The sequence below is a fragment of the Aplidium turbinatum genome, chromosome 2 (genome assembly GCF_918807975.1).
Source record: "Aplidium turbinatum chromosome 2, kaAplTurb1.1, whole genome shotgun sequence".
In the NCBI taxonomy this organism is placed as follows: domain Eukaryota; kingdom Metazoa; phylum Chordata; class Ascidiacea; order Aplousobranchia; family Polyclinidae; genus Aplidium; species Aplidium turbinatum.
This window is the reverse complement of record NC_137473.1, coordinates 50,993,798-51,019,315: the sequence shown is the minus strand read 5'-3', so window position 1 is coordinate 51,019,315 and position 25,518 is coordinate 50,993,798. Positions and strand designations below refer to the sequence as shown.

The following is a 25,518-nucleotide window of genomic DNA, read 5'->3' as shown; positions in this document are numbered from 1 at the left end:
CGTCAAGCCATTTTCGTGTGATCTGACGCCAAGCATAGTTAGACAAAACAAAAACTAGCCTATACTAAGCAACGGACAATCCACCTCACACTTCCGACTGCCTTGTGTGACGTACAACTATCATAGAACACGAGGTCCATCACTTCTTCTATTGTCCTTAAATGATATAGGTGGATAAAATTACTAATCAAACAATGAAGGGTAATCTTGTCCAACTTTCGCTTTTGAAACTCAGCGGTTTCTCAAAGGCGAGCTACATTTATTAAATTTTCTTTCTCAGCATGAACTGCCAAAGTCTTAGAATAGACTGCAGCCGAAAGGCTTAACCCAAATAAAACAGAACACTTTGTAGCGTAATTGCTGCGCCACAGGAATTTGTGTCTTTTTGGACGTTTGTAAGAATTTACACATTGAACATGCGAGATCTATGATCATTAAGCAGTGATGAATTTTCAAATAAAACTTCAAAATTGTGTACTTGTACAACAGGCTCAAAGTTATTTAAGTTTAGCTTGTGTCAATATGATATGTTATTTTAGGTTATCACAGCTAACTACAGGACTTGCAGACCAGTGAGTGACAGACGAGACTAAAACAGGGATATTGTGGAAGAGAAAAACATTTTAGTACTGAATATGAAAGTTTCTGAATATGGGATGAAAACTAAAATTTTACACCTGGATTAGAAGAAATCTTCTATACACATACTGCATTACAAATCTTACGTCGTTGCTCATTTTAATGTTGTTGTTTTCATTGCATCACAATGTTTTGCAAGGTATGTGGTCATTTCTGATACTTAAGAGTTTAGAAAAGGATGATTTGTAACATATAATGCTCTGAGTTTTCTAGTCGTCTGCGAAATAGGGTTGAGTAGATTTAACTTACTTATTATTACTAACACTAGCATTGAAAAGTGTGTATTTTCTTTGAAGTCCTTTTTTGGTTTAGGTCCTTAGGGTTAAAATTATGAAAACGGTATGATATATGTAATTAAAAGTTCATGCTATAAATGAAAAGTTATTAGAGGGGAATTGTAATGAAAAATGTCGAAAGTTAACTTGTCAAAGCATCATTAAAACAAGACATGGTTTTTCATTTGATTAAACCTCAATGCACTCAGGATGGGACAGGTTTTTGCCTTGTGTGGTCTTATTTTTGCTTGCAGTATCTACTAAACAAATACACAACTACAAACTTAAATCGAGTTTGGATACCTTTAAATTTGCAATGAGTTTAAGCAACAGCTGTTTCGCCAAGAGTAGAATGTGAACAGACGATAGGGCCACATGTTTAGCACCTAAGTAATTACTATTGAATTCAAACCGTTAAAATTAATTATACCACAGTCTTTGTTGGCAGCTACTGGGATGTGGACTGTGTCACACAATCTGAAGTGGTTTATTTTTGCAACAAACATACAACTGAAGACTACAACCAAAAACGAAGTGTTTTTGCAAGTAATTCTAGAAGAACCAAAGTATTCACTTGCGATAAGTTGTAAATAATTTATGGCTGGAGACAATAAAATAAACGTAAATAGATGTTGATATATTATTTACTGGCTTGTGTGTTTGAAGTATGACCCTATCAATAAAAAGTATGCAAAACAGATATATTTATGGGACAGAGGTAACGTTGATACTGAAAAGACCCGCTTAACATTTTGTATAAATTTGTTTGAGCTCTCATGTTTAGTCGACCATAGCAAACCGAGGCGTAGACCTATGAACTACGGCAGTCAAACACTAATACAAAATGTAGCTTGCTCATCGCTGAGCGATTTAAAATTAGGAAATCCGCACCAGTTCTTCATTTTGCTAAGCAAATTCTCAAGCCAGATTAGTATTGAATAGGCTTACACCAGCAAAACTGTCAGATTCATTTTGTCGATCTATCACAGTGCTTCGTAATGAGACGAGTGTTGTTTTATCAGTGTCCCAAACAGCCAAATCCGTCATTTTTACATTGGTTCAACGTCTGCAGACGTAATTGAATAAATGCACCAATCAATGTAAGATCAAACTAATCCGTTGATGAGGATGCAGTTCGGGGGCAACTGTACCAGAGTGTCAATTCAGTAGAGACCTCAGAGCAAGATGTAAAAATTGTGATATAGTTTGCAGACCGTAAATAAAAGTATTGGAATAGATCCACGTATTTGTGCATGCCTTATGTAGACCACTAATGGAAACACTTGTTGTAAATATTGCTATTGTCAATATAACTAGGGCCTACTGCAGTGACGCTGTTGGGAGGAGGGCAATCATTTAAAAAATTTGAAATAAAAAGATTGTTTAAAAATATACCCACTGAATGCAACTAAGCTTTTATGAAATGAAATAAATTGAGTTTTAGCAGCAGGACCGTTGTTTACTTCACAATGTAGATATTAACGACCTGTTTTAGCCTGATGTTGCGAGTTTGCTGCGGTAAGGGAACGTTCAAATACTACGTAACGCCTTCGAGGGGGAGGGGGGGGTTTATGCAAAGCGTTACGTTAGCGTCACATCGGGGGGAGGGGGTTCAAGCAAAACGTTACGTAACGCTTTCGAGTACGGAATGGTAGTTTTTTGTGCTGAATTCGTAGTGAAAAAGCGTTACATGGGGGAGGGGGGGATTGAAAAAAGCGTTACGTTGGCGTTGCATGGGGGAGGGGGGGTCAAAAATTCGGAAAAAAAGCGTTACGTAATATTTGAACGTTCCCTAATAGCGAATTGCACCTTGCACTAGCTTTCGGAACACAATTCCCTAGTCATGTGCCATGACGAATGGTGTTGAAGTCAGCGAGTCGTTGTTTTATGAGGCTGTTTTATTTCGCTTGAGTCTGCTGTCTGTTGAGTTTCTGTGTTGTTAGGCGTTTTTGCTGTGAAATTTTGTTGAATTAGTTGATTAATTGATTAGGTGACGTAGTTCTTCCCTTTCGGCACATTTCATTTATGAAATGTTATTCAACATGTGATATAATGTCAATAAAACGTTGTAATACCATTAAAAAACCCTTTTTGAGGGAGCAAGATTTTTTTGAAGGGTGCAGCGATTGCTCCTCTAAGCCTCTCTCTTACTGGCTACGCTCTGCCCGTGGACGTAGCGAGTCCACGCTCTGCCCTACCGATTACCTGAATGAGGATGGTAAAGTAAAATTAGTGAATGCGCTATAGTATAGTACAAAGGATAAGTAGACTTCGCAGGCTAGGCTTGTTAGAGTTTCCACTACTTCTGAGGCATTGCGTTTCAACTATTTATTTCTTATTTCACAGCTTACAGCCTATGTGGTATCATTTAAAAACGTGACATAGTTGCTTTTCAAGTACAAAAATCACCTTCTTTAGAGAAGAGAAAAGTTGTAAAAAGAACTTCTCGCTTTCCTTCTTGAAGCTCTAAGTGTTAATTAAGGCTGACAATACAAGAAGAGCGCTCTTGACATCATTGTAGCCTACTTAGAAGAGATCTCGCCGTTGTAAATTACTTAGCAGTATGGATTTTGAACAGAATTATACAAATATGTTCTTGAATGTGAGCTCAAGCACAACCATTAACTCGGTGAAATCTATTCATCTGGCTATTTCAACAGTAAGTGAACATTATTTTATGATTTTCTTTTATACTTTTTTGCTTATGTTGCTTCAAATTAAGTCAATGGACAACTGATGAGTGAGAAAATATTCTCACTAGTTTTTCTGTGATCAAACTCCATAATTTTTTCTAACTAACGATGTTTTCATTGAATACTGCATAAATGAGGTGCTTTTGATGACGTTAGTGCAAGACAGTAGGCTACAGTAGAAGTGATTTAATTTACTTTTTGGGGTAAATTACGCCTGACTATGAGACATGTTTAAAGCAACAGGAAAAATTGGGTGTGGGTAAAAGTACAAAAGCTTGCGATCTCACAATATGTTTAGGTAAATTTTATGACAAAAAGTACGCCAAGGGGAAATTTTGTGTAAAATGTTGAAAACTTCTTAGCTTCATTGGAGAAGCTAAATATTAGCAATTGGAAACGGTTTTCTTAGATCGCCTACTAAAAGTTGCAAAAACAAGGACTGTTCAGAAGTTGAGAGAAACCGACATTCTTCAATCAAAACTTATCTGGACAAGAACCAAAACAAAAGACAGAAAATTTGTGACGAAACAGAAACTAGTGTTTTTTTTCAATTTTTTAAAAACATTTTTTGTTTTGTTTGTTTTATTATCTTTATCCTGCATTGCGGGAAAGCGGACTTGAGCGCTATGCATCGGTGTACGCCTTCCGACGTACACCTGACCCACGCTGCAGCCGACTGCAATGTCTGTTTCCGGTTGTCTACTCTATTTATGACTTAAATTTGGTACTACCCATTACTCGAAATCGATCACTGGGTAGAGGCAATTATCGTAAAGTTTCTTGCCCAGAGAAACAACAGCAAGTGTGAGTGGCTGGAGTCGAACATGCAGGCTCTCGACTGCGAGCCCAACGCGCTAACCACTCGGCCACTGCTGCCGAGTGGTTAGCGCGTTGGGCTAACCACTCGGCAGGTTAGCCGAGTGGTTAGCGCGTTGGGCTCGCAACAGAAACATGATTCTGTTACAATCGATTTTAACAAAGCCAGAAAATATTTAACATTTACCATCATCGAAAATGCTTGCGGTTACTTGTCATCAAATCTAAGCCACCACCTCAACAAAGAGATTCATGTTACCAGATTAATCAGCGTCTTGTTGCTTGTTGTTAGCCGAGTGGTGAGAGCCCTGGAACGGCAATAGAAAGGGCGGCGGTTCGACACCGCTCAAGAGCATGCGGCTGTGTCTTTGGCAAGACACTTAAAGGCATGCCTGAAGACGGACATGAAGATTGGCTTCCTTGCCTTCCCGTCCACTTAATCTAAATCTTCAACCACCAGGTGTAAAGCCTGGATACGACAAACAAACAACCTCTGACCAAAATTTATCGAACCAACAAAAAAATCATATTTGAATCAGAACCTTGTGACGGTCCCAATAAGAATAAAACAGCTTATAAGGTTTTTAGAGACTGCTGGCTTTATTTGCTGTAATTTTGACAAAATGTAGTCTGCTCAATGGCTTCAAACATTGTTACAATCCTATATTTGAAGGATATGGCAACCTAAACCATCAAACGATGCACATTGTGAACAGTCTGAAACACATTTATTTAGGCAAAGCGAAACGCAATTTCACTGTATCAACGTGGTCCTACAAGCGTATTTTTTCACTAAGAAAGTTTATTTATAACCTAATAAAATTAAGAGGAAGGAATTTTTCGTTGTGGTATTTTTGTTTTAAACACCTTAGGTTACCCTCTTGCTTTTTGTATTTCGCATACTTCGTTTAGCACGCAAGGTTGAAGTTATTTTGCTTTTCTATGATTTGTGCTTAGCCTACATAGATTAAAAAAACGGTTCTATCAAATCTTTCAACCTTTTGAGGACAATTCGAAACTTCTTGCCATGTTTATAGTTTATATAGCCCAGCATGGTTATACTTCGGAAACGCAGTTTTGTGTTTTGATAAATCGCCGGTTTGAATTTAATGAAATATGATTTAGTTTCATTTCTACTGCAAAGCACAGTAGCAACAATGTAATGTGATTCTCAACAACTGACATGAATTTTGAAGATAAGATTTGCAGCTGTGTGACACTGAACCGCGTTGAAAGAGAAAGGAAGAGAACTGCTTGCCTTTCGGAAGCGGTTGTTTATTGTATGTAACATGTGCGGTTCTAATGAGGATTGAAAATGCTTTAATTTCAAATTGAGTTTTTGTGCATTTTGCATGAAACAGGAGTAACTGGAATCTTCTAGAACCTGGAGGCTTTTAACGACCAAAATACCCATGCACCTGTTTTCACTGTAAATGCGTGTAATTTAACGCTTTAAAAGAGAAGTTTTATTGCAAGGTGCGTTTTAAAATTCTTGCATTTTTCTCGCAAACAAAATTTTCTTTTTTTCAGAACAGCATCATCATTCCAGTCATAATGTTCGCGTTGGGTGTGGTCAGCAATGGCCTGGCGATCGCCAGCCTTCTATACGTCTTATGCCACGGAGGCCACAAGACCTCAACGGTGTACGATTCACAACCAACAGTATCACGTGACCGCCAATACAGCCTACACGAAGTGGACCTCACAGGTGTGCAGCATTTGTACTAGAACCATCTTCTTTTATTTTTAAGATTATTATTTTGTGACAAAACTCAGTAGGCTGCGATGTAATTTTACATGCAACACAAAAGACAAATAGAAGAAGCAAAAGTCTATACCCAGTCATTGGTTTACATTCTTATTCTAACGTGTCATTAAGTGCCTTGCTGAGACGCAGCCACCTGCTCTTGAGCGGTGTCGAACTAAACGTTTGCTTGAGCGTCGTTTATACTCATAGAAAGGAAATGCTGTCTTCGAATTGTAGGCTACACTGTAAATACAGAGTTAAACGAAATTGAAAAGTTGGTGCAATTTATTCAGACCCAGATCAATACTTGCTCAGATACAAAAGCACACGAAATTCATACACAAAAAAAAACAGCGCAAACGCAAATTCAACCAACAGAGTTTCAGTAGACCTCACCGCTAATACACCACCATACACTGTTTGTTGCTGCATAGTAAACACAGTAAGTTTACCGATTCAGCGGTTGGCAATGCAATACCGTAACACATGCTGAAAACGTTAGAACAAGTGTTCGGGAAGTGTTTTGTCAATACATGAGCAACAAGATAACACAGTGTGACTTTTGTCAAATCAATATGATCAACATTCTTTTGTTTTTCCTTTGTTGGTCGTAGTATCATTTTCATAAAGTTTCGTTGCTATTAGCTTCAAATATTGCCTGCTCCAGCAATGCGATTGTACAAATAACCAAATATGCTCTGTTTAAATATTTATAAGCTGAAATGAAAACTGACATAATTGCAACAAGATTATTAGGTTTTTATTTATTAATTTCATTTGTCGCAGCGTAACCTGCCTTTTCAAATCACATTAAATTGTGAGTCTTGCAGATAACGTTTACATCAGAATCTGTAGAAACTAAAATAACAAAATATTGTTTTGCTTTTTTAATCCATCAATACAAATTTGTTTAACAAACCACATGTTACCATTATTTAAAAAGTTTAAAAAGAAATAAACGCATTGATTTATTCATAAGCTGAGTAATCAACAACGGTTTTTTTGTTTTTGTAGGCAAGCTGATCAGATCTTTCAACGGATATTGATTGATGTTATACCATTTTTTTAAGACAAAAAACGCCCTCAATTGGGCAATTGCATGCCATAGTTAATTACTTTTGTTATTTATCTTTTTGTTGAAAGTAATAAAATAATTGAACTTGTATTTTTACATGCAAATAAATACAACGTTGCCAGGATTCGAACTCATTGCCCACAACTTTTAAATTGATGCATTTCGGTGTCCGATAAGTTACGATTGAACCTAGCTGACTGACAACATATTTTTGTCAGCAGACAATCGAAGAAGAGCATCTGGAGTTTCTCGCATTCGAGTTCGAGTCCGCTGCAAGCCTGCAGTCAAGTTCGGTGCTTTCCACACTTTAGTGTTAACCTTGGCCGTATTGGACTTGATGGGATCTGTCTGCACATCTCCGCTTACCATTATTCTTTATGTAAAAAACTATCGGATAACGGTAAGAAATGATAACTATTGGAGTACATGACCTTTTTTCTCTTGTCCGCCTGTGAATTGTATGGACTGTGTCAACAATTATAATTATATATCATACACAACTTGGGCACGTTGTATTGTAAACATCGTGAAATGCATTTCTCTTTTGAATGATAATTTGAGAAATTTAACGTCTTTATTTGATCAGTTATTGCTGCATTAGGTTTGATAAGCAATGTTCTTTAAATTTAGATCAACAATTCAATATTTTGGTCGTATCTGTGTTGCAATTAATCAATAACTTTGCAGCATGTTGTTTTTGATGAGAGATTACCTTCGTAGGATAAAACTCTCAAAAGAACGCCGGTTCGGCACCGCCCAAGAGCGCATTGGCTGTTTGTTTGGCAAGGCACTTATGACACGTTTCAAAGTGGTTCACTTTCACTTAATCTAAATCTGCAACCATCAACATAAGCCTGGCTACAACAAAGATGTAAATTGTGTTTTTACAACGTTGTTTTCTCGTTGTTTGCAGTACTTGGGCGGAGAAGCTCTGTGTTTCTACAGCGCGTTTGCAATGATGTTTTTTGGCTTCACCACAATGGCGATGGTGATGACAATGTCAATTGAACGATTACTCAGCATTCGCCATCCTTATTACTACCACACCCATGCCAACGCAAAAAAGGTATGAGCTGATGGATAGCTTTCTGTTTATTTACATTCACTTGCTATGCATTCACAAAAGAATGTCCAAGTTTGCTTTAGCTAAAAAAAAAAAACGTTTTATCATTTTTATCTCTGTTGGTTTCAAACTACACTGTACGGGTGGTATTGTTGTGAGTACATTATCATGGCATCATTTTATCAGCCATGCCCAAATCAATACTTAGATCTCGGGTAGACTACAATTTTTACATTCCAGGAGAGGAAATCTGTGAGATCAACCACACTTTGTTTAAAGGGTGGCACTCAGTTATAACTAAGGCGATTTTTTGTCACTAAAGTTACTTTTTTGGTTGTACCGATTAACAAAAGAAATGTAGAACCAAAATTTCATGGTTGTGGGGTCAATATTTAAGAAGTTATAAAGTTACCAAAAGGCACTTTTGTTTTTTTAGGTTACTTTTCATTTGTTAGGTTACTTTTTTTGCGTAATTCCCCTATTTATTTATCTTTCACTGCTACTGGGGAGATAAATTTACATTCTATGTAATGCTAAGACTTTTAAATTAATATATCTTCTACTATGGTACGGATTTTAGGTTTGCACTAGTATGCTTGTGCGTATCGCGTGTTGTTCCAGACAATTGTTCACCTAATCAAACGTCATAAAAAACCGTTCAAGTCTACTGAATATTACGTCATGGAAATTCCTAAAACATGAGCCAAAATTGCACCATCGTTCGTAAGACTTGTGTCAAACCGGTTGAAACCTGTTTCGGTTTGAAACCTGTTTAAACATGAAATGTTGCGTCGCGCCAACTGCTGACGTGCCTTTGAGTTATCACAAATTTTTCTGATTCATTCTGGAAGTTGTTTGTTGGAAGTCGGTCGCACATTTAACTGGTTTATTTGGTGCTTGCTAGCTGGACAAATTCTCCGTCTTTTATCCAAGTAATCTGTATCGTAGTGACAGTTTTTAGAGGTGTAAGGCGTTGCATCTCGATTTCGATAGCCGCGGGCTAATTTTACAGGAATACACTTATTGAATAGACGTTTCAAGGAGTGTTTCTTTTTCGGTCACTACATGCAGACAAACGGATCCGGAAACTTTATGTTACAATTTTCCCACGAAGAGATTATGGTTTACCGCTGTGACCATAAAAAATAAAAGACGAGTTCTTGTTAGCTGGTAGGCCAAGAAGCACTAGAAGCACATAAAAAATAAAAGACGAGTTCTTGTTAGCTGGTAGGCCAAGAAGCACTTGAAGGCATAAAAATAAACGACGTGTTTGTTGTCAGCTAGTGCAGAAGAACTACTTAGAAGTACAAGAAATAATAAAAGAAGATTTGTTGGTTGGTAGTCTACACTCTTACAGAAGCAAAGGAAAGTAAAGACATTTCTTCTCAGTTTGGTACTGAAGAAAAATAACTTTGACATTCATTGGCAAGAAAGAAGATTAAAGACAATCCATCTGTGCTTGTAGATTCAAGTGGAAGAATCCAAGCAAGTTTGTGGACTTTAGGACTTCATACCCGTACAGCTACGGTATCGTGCATTTAAATTCTTTTTTGTATTTTTACGGTCTTTGCAGTTAAGTTTTTTATAACTACTGTAGCCTAATAATTTTGTGTGTTTGTGTAACTTAATTTTTTTAATTGTTAATTTAGCCCCAACATTTAATATGTCTACACTCGGTGGCGACAGGGACTCGACCGCCGTAGACTCGACTGAGTTTAAGCCTGATGATGTTCTTTGCGGTCGGGCAGGCCATTCTGGGGAGGGACCCAGTAACGATGAGGCTAAGTCAGTTCGAGAGGCCCGGCATCTTAGACGGGATATTTTGACTGAAATTGGGGAACTTTCTGTAGCCCTAGGTTCTTTGAGTGATAAGCAGGAACTGTTAATTTTTCGATCTAACTTATCTACTTTAGAAGAGGAATTACGGCACTTCCATGCTCTTTTGACTAAAATCTTTAACTCTGCAATCTTGGCAGAACTTCGTGATAGGGTAAATCCCGAATTTAACTCGTTAAAAAATAACTTTGAACAAAAAGAAAGTGAGTTCTCAGATATGTTGGATGCTGACATCCTGAGGATAGCGCCTCAAATGTAAGCACTAGGATGTCTATGACTTCGTCTCGGATAGTGGCACAAATTAACCTACAGCTAAGACGAGAGGAGCTCCAGATACAAGCTGAGGCCGAAGCGAGAGCTGCTGAGGCTGCCGCGAGAGCTGAGGCCATACGAACTGAGGCTGCCGCGAGAGCTGAGGCCGAAGCGAGAGCTGCTGAGGCTGCCGCGAGAGCTGAGGCCATTCGAGCTGAGGCTGCCGCGAGAGCTGAGGCCGAAGCGAGAGCAGCTGAGGCCGCCGCGAGAGCTGCTGAGTTCGCATTCAAAGACGCTCAGTTGAGGGCTGAACAACGTAAAGAGGTAGTTTTAGCTGAATATCGATCAGAGGTGGGCTCTCGGCGTAGCTCTAAGAAGGGCTCTTCTAGGCATTCCAGAAATGAACATCAATCGCAGTTTAATTTACATAACCTTTTCCAAACGCCCGTTCAACCTGTGAGTGGACCAGGGCAATCCACACGTTTTCCAGCTGTTTCAGGAGGTCTCGGGGCCGCGGCTAAGGGTCTTCCGAATGCTGTAGAGCCAAGGTCTGCGAATTACAACCGAACTCCTCCCCCAGAGCGTACAGGTCACGGGGCCGCCATTAGTAGTAATGCTTTGCCCCCTTCACAGTTCTCTGCGCCGCTAGGTTTTGATCGCCCAGCTACACGTAATTTGGGTGGTTGTGAGAGGCGTATCGCGTCTGATCGGGCTGTGCATGTGACTGAGCCCACTCAGCCCCTTAAGGGATATAGCTTGTCTTCTCCCGCTAAATCGAGTTCTCAACAGCAGGATTGCTTTTTTGAATACCAAAATAGTAGGACGTTTTTCGATAAGGCGGCCTTGATTGGTTACGATGGTAATAATATGCCATTTATCTTCTTTAAAAATCGTATTACGGCCTTAATGGCAGCTTCGCCCTTTAAGGGGACTTGTTTGACTTTGTTACAAGCAGCTTGTGTTAGAACAGCTGCGCAAACGATTGCTAATTTGGTTTCTGACACCCCTGGCTTGTCAGAGGAAGACAGGATAGAAATGTCGTTAGCTCGCTTGTCCCAGCGTTTTGGGGTTCGTGGAGGTCTTTTTGCAGAACCAGAAATTAGAAAGTATCGCTATGGTAGCAAATTGACTTCTATCTCTTCCAGTGATTTGAAAGAGTTTAAAGATGAATTGTCGCAGTGTTTGCTTTACGCGCAAGCTTATGGTCAGCGTGATAAATTAGAAGGACGTTTTGTTTTGGATTTGGCTAAGCGACTCCCGTTTGACGCTAAGCAGCGTTATCTTGACTTTTTAGGTGATCAGTATGGTGGCACTGATGAGCCTACTTTTCAGAGTTTGTTTGAATTTGTAGTACGGGAGGAAACGCGTAAGTCGACTGATTTTAGCATTATGCTAATGGGCGATTCTGGTGAGTCGCAGCAATTTAAAAAGTTTGGCAAAGGAAAATTGCCTTCATGTCCGGTTAGGCAGACGTCCGTAAAACCCCATGATGATGTGATGTCAGGGAGTTCGCTGTACTCGACTGTTGTTGGCGCACCGCGCGGTGGTGAAGCTAGACGTAAAGACCTGCCGGCATGCATTTGTTGTTCGTCACGTGGTCAAGTTGAAGATCATTTTTTGTCTAATTGTAAAGAATTTTTTTCGCTTGACACCTAAAGATCGGAGAGATGTCATTGTGAAAGCTGGCAAATGCTTGAATTGTTTGCGCCAGCATATGGTTAGGGATTGCGTTCATGCAAATAACTGTTTGTTTGTTTGTTTGTTTATCTTTATCCTGCATTGCGGGAAAGCGGACTTGAGCGCTATGCATCGGTGTACGCCTTCCGACGTACACCTGACCCACGCTGCAGCCGACGGCAATGTCTGTTTCGGTTGTCTACTTTACTTATGACTTAAATTTGGTACTACCCATTACTCGAAATTGATCACTGGGTAGAGGCAATTATCGTAAAGTTTCTTGCCCAGAGAAACAACAGTCGTAAGTGTGGGCCTAACAACGATAGGAAACACTATTTTCTTCTGCATGATTTTTATGTGACGTCACGTGATTCTCTGGATTCTGTTGGGAAAGATGATGCTCGTGCCAGAGTTCCTGTGCGTAATGTTAAGATTGGAAATGTTAAAGCAGCTTTTAACCGCGTGACTGCTGCTCGTGTTTTGAATCCAATGACTGGCAAATCGAAGTTGGTGTATTGTCAGCATGATCCTGGTTCGCAGTTGACGTTTGTTTCGAGTGATTTCGTGTGTGAACTTGATCTTAAACCGTACGATAAAGCGTCGTTTAAAATGGATACCCTGGCTGGTCAGAAAGCTACTTGTGCTGACCTTGTCAAACTCAACATCCAGTCGTTAGAGACAGATGAACTGTTTTGTGATATAACCTCGGTGGTTAACCCAGCTTGGGCTGATGATGTTAAAACTTTACCGCATAAACAAGATTTAAATGGTTTCCGTCATTTTCATGACGTGAATATGTTTCATTTGAATGATTGTAGTACTGTAGATGTACTGATTGGCAACGACAACGCTTATTTGATGTGTGCAAAAAAAGAGCGTGTTGGTGAAAATCGTAGTGAACCACATGCTTTGCTCACTCCTCTCGGTTGGTTGGCTTGTGGTGGTAAGTTACCCTTAGATGAAAGCGTTGCTAAAGTGTGCAGAGTGCAGACGTCTTCAGAGTCGGATGTCATCTCTGGCTTTCAGCGTAAAATTGAGTCTCGCGATATGGAAATAGCAGACCTGAATAAAGTCATTCAGGATTTGACCTTGCAAAATGAAACCTGTGAATTGTCTCGCAATGACATTTTGGCTAGAGAACTTGTTGAACCGAATATTGAGTTGAAAGATGATCGATTTGAGATACCTGTTCCGTTGAAGGAAGATATTGATCTACCTAACAATTTTGTGTTGGCGTCAGATAGAGTTGCTGCTTTAAGGAAGAAGGCTTTAAAACAACCTGAACTTCGTGATTTCCTTACTGACACCATGAAAGATCTTAAATCAAATGGCTATATTGAGCGTACTGGTGAAGCAGGAAATGTCAAGGGATTTGAATGGTATTTACCATACTTTGTTACGTCACAATTAAAAAAGCGCATTGTTTACGATGGCAAGTCTGAATTTCGAGGAACTTGTGTTAATGATGTAATGTTTTGGGGTCCTGACTTGTTAAACCCTCTGGTAGATGTCTTGGCTAGATTTCGGCTTGGTAGATTTGGTCTCATGGCTGATGTGACTAAATGCTTCTTTCAAATAAAGTTACCTGAGTCGCAAAGGGATTTGTTTCGTATATTGTGGTTTGAAGATGATGACCTTGAAAATGGTAGGATGGTACCATTTCGTTTTTGTGTACACCCTTGGGGAATAACGAGTAGCCCGTATATCGCTTGCTTGGCTATAAAGAAAATAATCGAGCAGAATCCCAGCAGTGCTGGTGAATTGACTCTCTGCAATATTGTAAATAATATGTACATGGATGATTTTATATTTTCGGCTGATAGCTTAGAGGAAGCTCAGCAAATCACTCATGAATCAATTGCTTTGTTTGATAGCCGTGGGTTTAAACTTGGTAAGTGGAGTGCTAACAAGGAGGCTATGATTGTCTTGTCAAATTTGGATAATGAGATGCTTTCACCTTTGATTCGTGACATTGACTTTCAGACTGAAAATATGACTTTGACATCAGCGAAGACATTGGGTTGTGTGTGGCAAACCGAGTCTGACGAGATGCGTATCGCATGTTCCTTAAAGCCCTTAGCTAAACACACGCGCCGAAGTATGCTCAGTCAGCTTGGACAAAATTTTGATCCGCTAGGCTTTGGAGCGCTATTTTTTCTAAAAGCACGCCTTATACTTCAGCAATTGGCGATAGACAAGTTTGATTGGGTCACCGAGGTCCCTGATAGCTTTGTTAAAGAGTGGGAGTCGTGGCTTCGCTCTTTGGACCTGCTTAAGGATTTTTTATTACCGAGATGGTATTTTGCAAACTCTGGCAGTGCCGTTCGGATCGTGAACGAACGCCCTTTAGTACCTTTGAGTGACGACCCTAGGGATTTTACTGTCATCACCCCTGCCTCACTTTTGACCCCATACTTAGACCCATACTGTGCTGTTGGGCAACCACATGATCGTGACCAATTAAGAAGGGATTATCGGTTCAATTTGTCACTTTCTCAGCAGTTTTGGAGTAAATGGATCGATTTTTACTTGCCAGGTCTTCAGGGCCGGAAAAAATGGCTAAAAATGGCCGAGAATTCGGAGCCTGGTCAACTTGTAGTGGTAGGTTCTCTCCAGGACATTGGTAAACGTGGGAAGTATCAACTTTTGAGGGTGCATGAGGTAGTTCCACAAATTAGGAAAGGGAAGCCTGTGGTTCGTAGAGCTAAAGTTGCCGTCTGCAACTATGATGAGAGTACGGGGAAAGTGAAAGTAGACTATGTGTTGAGGGATATTTCGTGCCTCGCCCCCGTAAAGAACACCTAAGTGTTAGGGTTTGAGCCTGGTTTTGTCTGCGGTGGCCGACACTTGTCTGAGCCCAGAACAGTCGGTTGTTATCGCAACCATTGTATATAGCGTCATTTTTTGCGTGTACCTACTACCTATGGTACCAATTTCATGTATCGTCGTGTTTATTCTTATTGCTGTTCATACTTTGCATGCCCTTTGTATTTGCGTATTAACTTAAACGTGAGTGATTCAAACAATTTGTGTATCATGTGTTTTTATTCATTGGCTCACAATTGTCGTCAATTCTTTTTTAGTTATGCCATGTCAGACTGTCATAACTAGGGGCCGCTATGTTCCAGACAATTGTTCACCTAATCAAACGTCATAAAAAACCGTTCAAGTCTACTGAATATTACGTCATGGAAATTCCTAAAACATGAGCCAAAATTGCACCATCGTTCGTAAGACTTGTGTCAAACCGGTTGAAACCTGTTTCGGTTTGAAACCTGTTTAAACATGAAATGTTGCGTCGCGCCAACTGCTGACGTGCCTTTGAGTTATCACAAATTTTTCTGATTCATTCTGGAAGTTGTTTGTTGGAAGTCGGTCGCACATTTAACTGGTTTATTTGGTGCTTGCTAGCTGGACAAATTCTCCGTCTTTTATCCAAGTAATCTGTATCGTAGTGACAGTTTTTAGAGGTGTAAGGCGTTGCATCTCGATTTCGATAGCCGCGGGCTAATTTTACAGGAATACACTTATTGAATAGACATTTCAAGGAGTGTTTCTTTTTCGGTCACTACATGCAGACAAACGGATCCGGGAACTTTATGTTACAATTTTCTCACGAAGAGATTATGGTTTACCGCTGTGACCACGTGTATTCCTGAAAACTCATGAACTTTTTTTTTTTCGATGAAACAAATTGTGTTAACCAATTGTTTTCCCTGAAGCAGCTAAAGTGTTTGATTGACAGAAGCTTCCTGCCAAAGAATGTAAAACACCTTCATATATGTAATTTGAGCTAAAATTGAAACTAATTTAGATGCTTTTTTATGTTGAATTGCTGCTATTTCTTTCGCTTTCTTGTTTTTGCTGAATAAAGTTACTTCTTGGCTACTTTTTCGCAAAATTAAAGTTACCTTTTTGAGTGTTTTAGGTTACCAAAAATTCGCCCTAGTTATAACACGTGTCAGTACATTTTCAACTACATTACTTCATGTTTACCAAGTGATATTCATTATTGGTTTGTAGATAACACCAATGCAAAAATCACATTAAAAAAAAGTCTTTGGGAAAATGTGTTTTCGACGCATCTGTGAAAAAATGTACATAATTACATCTGATGGACGATAATTTCCAAAATACTTTTGGTGCTCATTTTTATATGAGATTGTTTTGTTACAGACCGTTTTGCAATAAATAATAATTATTATGTATTCATTCTTGCACGTATGTTGGTTTATTTGGAAAAAATACATTTACCTGAAATTTTACTAGCATGTCATCAAAGGCTACAGATTTCCACTAAAATTTTTAGTCAAAGTTAACTTAGACTGCCTCACAAAAATGTCATCATTTTGGTGCATATTTTACCAGTTTAGACTACCACCTTATAAGCAAGCGCGAATTTTAAATAATACCTGAAGACATCGGTTCATTAAGCCTAGTTAAATCAGACTGTCTGTTATACGGTTTACAATATAAATAGAGAAAGAATCCATTTCCTTTTCTGACAGTGATGAATGAGTGAACATATTCGAATCACAGGTAGACTGCTACCCAGCAAACAAATCAGTCTTTTTACATTGATTCAACGTCTGCAGACGTTGAATCAATGTAAAAAGGACTGATTTCTGACTGGGTACCAACATCTATTCTTTTTCACAAAGAAAGGTGGCTTCGTAATCGGAGAAAATCTAATTGATTTTTTATGTAATCGAGTCATATGAAAGCACAAAGTCAAGATTATGAGCTAATCGGAAGCCATTATTATGTTGTAGATATTAAGAAAGATAAATGACCAGATCATTAAAACAGCGATAAATCGTGAATAGTTTGTTCATAAGCTTTTAATCCTGCCAACAGTGTCAACATACCAGCTTGCACTGGGCTACTGTACACTGTACAGCGAATGAAGAAAAGGTAATCTGCCACATATTGCAGAAAGATATGGCAGCCTCCTAATTATTTGAAGACGAAAATTGTGTCGTTTTAACCAGGTTTGCATTCCTTGGGGGCTCAGTCCCTAGAAAACATTCCTCGTCTCAATTCAACGTTTTTCATCAGTTTTTTAAAATTGATTTCCTTAGCATAAAAAAAAAACTTTTTTTCGTCATTTCGAAATCTAAACAATTTCATTTCGTTATGTGTTCGAAATACAATTCTAAAGAAATCGCATAAAATTTATAACCGGTGATTCGTGTCTTTCTAAGGTTTGCCGAACAGTCTATAAAAATTTAATTAAAAAAATAAAAAATTTCTAGATAATCATTGAAACTATTTTTTGTGACAAATATTGTATTTATTTAATATCCAAACAATTACATACGGTCAACTTTTACTTCGTTTTGAATCACCCAAATAAAATTCGTGTCAAAATCCTCAAAAGATTAGCCTTTAAAAATCAATTAAATTTGTCCACTCTTCTATTTTAAAATGCAAAAAAGTTCTTGTGGATGAACAAACAAACTAACTATAAATAGGAAATGTTGCTTTGAAGGAGAACTGAATGCCTGAAATGTCACTTTGCTTGAATATACACATAACTTGCAGGCAATTGCGGTGGCTTTTATCATATTAGTCGTTGGAGCTCTGTTTTGCCTCATGCCAATATTTGGTTTTGGAACTATTCGCCAAATGTACCCGTACTCCTGGTGTTTTGCGAATTGGAATGCTGTATTGGTAAAGGACAAAGTAAGTTGGAATTTGGTAAAGTTTGGTGTCTATTGGTAGCCTATTGGTAGATGTATTGATCGAATGAAACCATTTTTCAACCTTTGTAACTAATTTGGATGATATCCATGTTCATTAACTTGTGGGTCCAACCTAACTTCTCAGCCAATGTGCTGCCATTTTACGTTTTTAACCGACTATGAATGATGTGTAGGCTACTACTGCAAAAATAAATAAAAAAATTAGCACTTAGCTGATAGTTTTTTGAGAGATCACTTTTGCTATATCATCAACAGGCGATTGACTAAGAAATAAGTAGATCAGATCACAATAAAAAACTATGGCAACACTATTACAACCCACCGGATTCGAACAATAGTTGTTCAGTGGTTCTCAACGTTTGGTTTCATAACTTTTTTTTAAATTGCAACAAAAAACGAATTTCTTCTCGTATTGTTATGTAATACGTATATTTGAGCTTAAATAATGCCCCTCAATCCAGTTACATGCAGTTTACAGTATTTTCGTTATATAGGCTATTTTGCAAGTACTGTAAAATGTTTGAGCCACTATGTCCCCGGTTTGAGCTTATAAACGCAGTATTTTACCAATATTTTTGATTTGGCGACGTGTTGCCTACAGACTTCCGCATGAACACTTTGTAACATTGTGACTTTGCAAAGCAAAATTGTGAAACCTGTCAACTAAATACTTGAAAAAGGCCGATGATTTATAATTTGCGACGCTGAAAATCGATTTTTGTGTCAAAGCAAACGTTAGCTTTTGCCAAAGTTAAGGTTTGTTTGTGGGTTTGCTGATGCAGAGTCAAATTTTAAATTTTAAAATTGTCAAATTTTAGATTTAAAATTTGCCTTTTTAACGATAGCTATCAAAACACAACTATAATAATCACACGTACCATGATGGACTTGTAAATTGTTGAAAACAAAAGCAAAAAAAAATTCCTGAAATAACTAATAAAATAAGTGCAAATTTCTGTTTTGGAACGACGGTGCTGTAAAAAAAAGCTGCACTTAATATGTAGCTTAAATGAATTTCTGGAGTCATGCGCCTCTAATGAGTCGCATCAAATTATACATTTCTTTCTGTGTAGCTCAAGAGACCGGCTCAAAGTAATTTTTTGAAAGCATGACTTTGACAAATCGAGTTGCAATGATTTTTTCTTAGGTTCTGGGTGGCAATGTCATTTGTACTAAACGTGCCGCAATTATCCATATAGTTCAACGGCGCTTAGGTTTACTCGATACGCTTTGTACTGGAATGTTCGTGACACATTGGGTGCAGGCGCGAATCTAAGAGTTTTTTTCGGGGGGGGCCAGAAAATTTGAAAATCAATTAAAAAGAAAGAAAAGGCTAAACAGTTATGAACAATGATACTACGACATATACGATATGCTATAAAATAGACATTAAAAGAACCATTTTCATCAATTGTGATGCCGAGGGACTAATATCAGCTGTTTAGAAGCTTATCAAACCATTTGATGCGGAAACATACAATTTCTACAATTTTTCACAAAATTTCGGGGGGGGCCCAGGCCCCCTGGGCCCCCCCCATAAATCCGCGCCTGATTGGGTGTAATTTGCCAACTTTTAACTCTCAATTGTCAGGCTGCGCTTTCTGTTGCAATATTCGAGTTCGGAGTGTTGCTGTTGCTGCAAGGAATCAATTTCAAACAGTTTACATTTACGTGTTTGCTCAATTGCTAGTTTATCTAAAATGTATATTTTTTACATGTTTGTTCTCTATTTGCAAATTTCTGTACGCACATTAGTCACATCGCACAATTTTTCTGTTATAGAACTTATACTTTTGTAACTATAACATAATCTATTGAACTGTTATACGTATATTTGTTACTTGTTACACGCACTTTGCTGCTTATTTTTCTGTTTACTATATGACACGACACATTGTTTACTTCACAATGACTTCAACTAAAGAAGTTGGCAAAACCAATGCATGACAGTTTTCATCGCAACAAAATGAAAAAAAAAGCATAACGATGTGCTGTCGAATTGTATTTGTAAACATTTTGACCAAAATCGGCCATTTTTAGTAAATTTGAAATGTTTGACTACAATTGTATTTTTATTATTTTCCAGGTGTTCAACTACTTGTACGTCGCTTTAGGAGCTGTTATGATCATAATCACAATACTTTGTAATGCAAGAGTTATACAAGGCCTTGTTAAAATGAATAACAGGTATGGAAGTGTGTGCACTTTTTTAGACAAGTCTTGGTTCTTGCAAAACATTTTTATGTAGGCTAGCCTACAAATATCTTTGGTAACTTTTGTTCTTTTTTTTACGGCGTCAGCATTCACCTTTTATCTCTTTTGTATGTGTTTCTTCAACATTAACGTTCGTTTTGCCTCCCCTGAAAACATATTATAAGAAATGAAGCATTTTTGTGACAGAATATGGAAAAATAGGCACAATTTTCTAAAAAACATTCTGCCAAATTGTCTGAGTTCAAGCAGCTTGTCTCTTTCAGACTGGCTCAGTAACTATTTAGTTTTGCTTGCAAAGCTTATCCCGAAACCAAGCTTGGAATAAACCAAGCTTTGGTATACCCCTGCAGTATCATTAAATTTTTTTTCTATTTTTATACAATGTTTTTACTATGTTTGAAAGTAGAATAAAACAACGGCTTGTCGGCTGCGTAGCCGAGTGGTGAGAACGTCTGCGCGACGTTCGAAAGGACGTGGGTTCGACACCGCTCCAGACCACACGGCTGTGTTTCGGCAAAGACACTTAATGGCAAGCCAAAATAAGGGGAGCAGCTGATTCGAAGACTATATGTCACTTCGCTGCTTCCTGTCGTCTGTTGTATCGCATCTGTGATCGCAGTGTACTGTATGTTATCGCAATGGGCGCAAATAAAAACACGATTATTATTATTGTACTTGTCATATAAATCTTCTGCTGGGTTATTTGTTTAAATCTTGTTGAATAAGACAGAAAAGCGTTCATGACCAGTTCCTTTTTATTCCAGTATGACCTTTAACCGCTCAGTCCGCAGAAGAGCTTTGAGTTGCGAAACACAAATGATAATTCAACTTTTGGCGATAACGACGATCTTCATTATTTGTTGGTTTCCTTTGCTGGTAAGTGGTTTCTATCAAACATTATACAATCTTATTCTAAGAGATGGTAGCAATGGTGTTATATCATGACACTGCAGCCATTGGACTATGCTGCTCTCAAGCGTATCAATAAAACATTAATAACAATTTTGCTATGCTATCGTGCTGTTATCACTGATTTACTTAGAAAACTTTCTCTCAAATATAAAGCTAAACAGCGTCAAAAATATGGCTGTGTATGTGAAACTATATTAAAATATTTTTTTTGTATTATTTTAAAACGTTCTTCATGAGAAAATTATTTAAAAAAAAGCGTTTTTTATTCATATTTCAGATTAGGATCATGCTCAATCAATCCGGAGTTAATAAATCTCCCGAGGCGGACAGAACGGCCATTTGGTTGGTGGCCGCTAATCCTATCTTAGACCCTTGGGTAAGCATAGTGGATATAGCCTATTACAGGTTTATTTATTTGTTAGGGAGGATGTGACGTTTGATCTCTAACTTTAATCTTGGTCCTACACTCGACTAAGCTGGATGTTGAAAACACCGCTTGCCTTTTAATCGTGTAACAAATTGAGTGAGAGTAATGGTGTAAACGAAAAAAACTGGCCATTCAGCCATCCTTGCTGTGACATATACACCTGCGCAATGGGAAATTAATTTACTCAACCTTTACGCTCATTTGGTACTACCATGGCTACCTAGAGATGATACTTTTATAATATGAAGTTGAAGTTTACCTTGTTGAAACAGATTCAAAATCTGTGTTGTCTTACATAACGTAACTCGCCGCATTAATGAATTTAAAGTATTTCCACATTAAACCGGCACTAATTATACACACAGTCTTTTTTGAATTAAAACCAATCATCCCGATACCACCAGCCTTCAAGTTACTTCTTATTTGTAAATGCTTCACAGACCTACGCACTAAAACACTTTATTCGTTATCAGAGTTGTCTGATATTGCTATTTTCCTGCAGTTACTGTCAATCCTCTGTCATTTATTCCACTTACCGAGTCCACTTGTCAAAATTAGGTAGGCTGGGTTGCGTTGGTAACCTTTGTAGGTCAGAAGTCGCATCTAATCATAAGGTTTTCAAAACACGCGTTACACGAAAATGTACAATTCGAAGATACTAAGCAGTTGGCTGGGTTTTTTTTACACAAACATTCTAGAAAGCTGTCACATACTATAATTGATAGACCAGTAGGCCTACATTACTTGAATTTGATGTCATCGTTGCGATTTGAGCTATAAAACTACAACTAGAAATGTAGAAAATTCCATGTAGCCTGTAGCCTTTCTGTTTTCTATCATTGATTTCATTTGATTGTCGTTTCTAGCACCGTTACATTTGACTGTATGTTTGTCTTTAAACAATATGAAAACTAAGAGACATCCAATGATAAAAATACGATTCTTTCCACTCGTAGGCTTTGTTTGCAGTGCTTTGCACGATGTGTTATGTTTTTCCTCTGCGAAACATGCGGTTGCAATCATTTAGACCTAATTGAATTATCCTGTTACGAAATTTTGAATGCCTGGCAACTTGATAAGTCAACGTCAATTTTATTTCTGTTTGTGTATTGCGTGCGGTATTTGTGCTCCAGTCGTAATCAAGTGAATCTTGGTAGTATCTTGCCAAGCTAGAAAATTTTGTTTTTTTTACATTGATCCAATGTTTACAGACGCTGAATTAATGTAAAATAGGACTTACTTTTTGTGTGATTGAGGTTTCCCACGTCAACCCTTAATAATTCATGATTATGTTTTATCAATGCGTTAGATCAAACGGGCTTGCGTGCTTTTAGTTGTACCAATTAAAGGAGAGTTGTTCTATCGAACAGCTTCCTTTAGAAATCTAAATAAAACCGCAAAAAGTGTCAGATGGGGATGCATACGGTCACCATATCTTTTCAATCTGTATACTGAACACATAATGAGAAAAATGTAACACATACTGTAATGTAAAACTATCAAGCTTGTCTTTTGGCAACATTCAATTGTGTTCAGTTCAGCTTACGTATGTATTTGCTTTAAAACAAGCGCAAAGCTTTGGTATTTCTATCAATCATTATAAGTTTTACCGCTATTTTTTAAAAGCATTTTGTTTTTTCAGGTATACATTTTATGCAGACGATCTGTTTTCCAAGGGGTGATTCAGCTTGTGAAAAAGTTGCCCTGTCTAACATCAAGTAAACCTGACACAACTTCGCCGGTTCAGTCAACTTTAGATAGACAACAGTACCTTTCACCTGACTTTGTTGCACGTTAATAATATCGTTTATGTTTTTAACTGAACCTAACTGTAACTGACATGTTGAAAAATTTAAGTTTTTATTGTCAGTTTTCTGGGTTTGATGCATGTCTTTGCAAAAGATGTTCGAAACGTATTTTTTTCTTCTCGATATTCTATGATTTTTTATATTGCTCTATGCTTTCCAATGACGCGAATAACGATAGCGAAATATGAGCTATGAGCTAAAGATATTTGGTTTACACTTGTACAGTAGGACAACTGCACACTGCCAATTTGCATCAAAACCTTTTGGACAGCAATAGTATGATATACTTTTACCAAATGTTCAAAATTAATTGTTGTTTATCCAAACTCATCTTCAATTTTTCAAAGTAAGATTCCGAGTTTCTGATAGGCTATGTACCGCAAAGTAGGTCTACACTGTGAGTTGAAACAATAAAAACGTCAATGTCTTTTAAAAAGCTTCCAGTTGTTTTTATTTCTGATCACCACAGCAAAAACAACAGCCTACATGTCAACATAGCAAAGGTCTAATTCTAAACTCCAAAAAAGTAGAAGCGACAAAGCGTGACCGTTCAGACGTGCTTAAAACTGAAATAAATTAATAAATTACACAAAAAAATGCCCCATCGCAACCAGGGAATGAGATGGGATGGAATGGAAGGCATATTTTGCGATGAAAGATGGAAAATGTCAAAGATGGAATGGGATGGAAAACAGTCTTCCATCCCAATTCCATCATTAATCTTCTGGTACGGTTTTAAAACATAAAAAAATCGTAAAACAACTCGAGTAAAAGTTGCCGTTTTATTACGTTTCTTAAACTGATATAATTCAATTTTCGATTCGTATTAAACCAACGCGATTGTTGCCTGGACGGTGGTTTGCGAACAAGAACTAGCAGAGTTCCACTTCAGTCATTTAAATATAGTAGGCTACCTTGCTCTTGAATCATTCTATTTGTGTGAAAAAGCGAACAAACAGTCTGAGAAACAAGTAACATTATGTGGCAGCATGCAGATCAATTTGAAAACCAAAGCACTAACTGTGATAATAATAAATCAATCAAGTGTATTTCAGAATAGCCTATAGCTTTACATATAGCATTTTATAACCTATAGCATTTTAATTCTACATTTTATATTCACTACAACAGTATTTTGTACGTTGTCTGATGTAACCTGCTTGGTGTTGTGTTAGTCTGCTATTTTGTGTGATGCCTGTTAAAAATTTGAATTCTTTGGACTTTGAGTCTGATTGCAAATAAATAATAATAATAATACCGGTACGATACATTTGACAAAAGTCCGAGACAAAAATAATAGGCTATATCAAACAAAAAGCCTAACTTTTATCCATACCGAAGCTACACCTAAAAAAGTCAGAAAAAATATGCAGTTATCAAAGACAAGATTTCCTCGCAAGTATAAATAAAACTTAAGCGATAGAATAGAATGTAGACTAAGTTTGCCCTGCAACAACTTCTAATACACACTGGGCAGAAATCACCGCGAAAACAGAACACATAAACCCGACCGCTCCTACGCTCCACAAACATATATTGGCGATTCACTTGAAAACACAAAAAAAAACAGTCATCCCAGTGATTGATTGAATATTTATCCTTGGACTAGGAAAGCTTCTTGCAGAGCTTAATCCTGGCAGTTTCACATACTTGTAGAGGCTTTGAATCACTGACGCAGGCCCGGTCACCGAGATTGAAAGAGTGAAGTTTCCGATTGTTGAAGTCGTATTGCCGGGGAACTATTCCATCCATTAGATGCCCCTGAATGGAGAGCAGTCCTTAACGTGCGTTGCTCAAGTGCACATCCCGAGAGTCGAACCAGCGCCGCTTGATCTTGAAGCTTCTTTGTTCCAGAAGTCACGCGCTAACCAACTGAGCTATCGGGGCGGACTGAGATGCCCCTGATGTTTCACATGAATTGACAAAACACGAATAACAGCCACTCCATCGCATTCCATCCTGCTGCGCTTTCTGTACAAGAGTTGCACTGAAACAAGACCACAAGTAGGCTATAGGTCTTCTGGTTTTAACTTCAAGCACCAGACGGAACCTACGTAATTCTTACAAAATTATTGCTTAAAGGAGATGTGAGAATTTGTAGTCGTGAAGACCCCGATCGAACAAAAATGGAAGACGCCATGCTTGAGTTTCGACCTTGTTTAGGATCTTGGGTGTATAGAAGACACATGGATATGCTCCACTGATGATCCTAAACAAGGGTGAAACTCGAGTATGGCGTCTTCCATTTTCGTTCAATTGGGGTTTTCGAAACTACTGGTATTAATTTTTTAGCTCAAATCTAGGCTATAGTTTATAGGCTTACTTGTGGCATATACAATGTAAAAATCGCAAAAATTGCTGATGGAATGGAAGATTGTG

General features: G+C 38.0%; 1 protein-coding gene across 2 annotated transcripts; it reads left to right on the top strand.

The window, feature by feature from the left end:
• Nucleotides 1–3,304: 3,304 nt before the first annotated feature.
• Nucleotides 3,305–23,542, top strand: LOC145765406 (prostaglandin E2 receptor EP4 subtype-like). Of its 2 annotated transcripts, none has more exons than XM_082577225.1 (9): nt 3,305–3,573; nt 5,954–6,131; nt 7,467–7,645; nt 8,159–8,311; nt 17,618–17,758; nt 19,865–19,965; nt 20,757–20,868; nt 21,182–21,280; nt 22,974–23,542. In XM_082577225.1, the coding sequence occupies exons 1-9, from the start codon at nt 3,478–3,480 to the stop codon at nt 23,127–23,129; spliced, it is 1,215 nt and encodes a 404-aa protein (XP_082433351.1). In that variant the 5' UTR covers nt 3,305–3,477; the 3' UTR covers nt 23,130–23,542. The 2 variants fall into 2 exon arrangements, with proteins under 2 accessions (XP_082433351.1, XP_082433350.1); XM_082577224.1 differs by having other exon boundaries at nt 7,464–7,645.
• The last annotated feature ends 1,976 nt before the right edge of the window (nt 23,543–25,518 follow it).

Bases quoted from the DNA above. Each gene is read 5' to 3' on its own strand.
- LOC145765406 (XM_082577224.1), top strand. From the start codon at position 3,478: ATGGATTTTGAACAGAATTATACAAATATGTTCTTGAATGTGAGCTCA. The intron at 3,574-5,953 runs GTAAGTGAACAT...TCTTTTTTTCAG, and splicing joins TTCATCTGGCTATTTCAACA to AACAGCATCATCATTCCAGT. The intron at 7,646-8,158 runs GTAAGAAATGAT...CGTTGTTTGCAG, and splicing joins TAAAAAACTATCGGATAACG to TACTTGGGCGGAGAAGCTCT.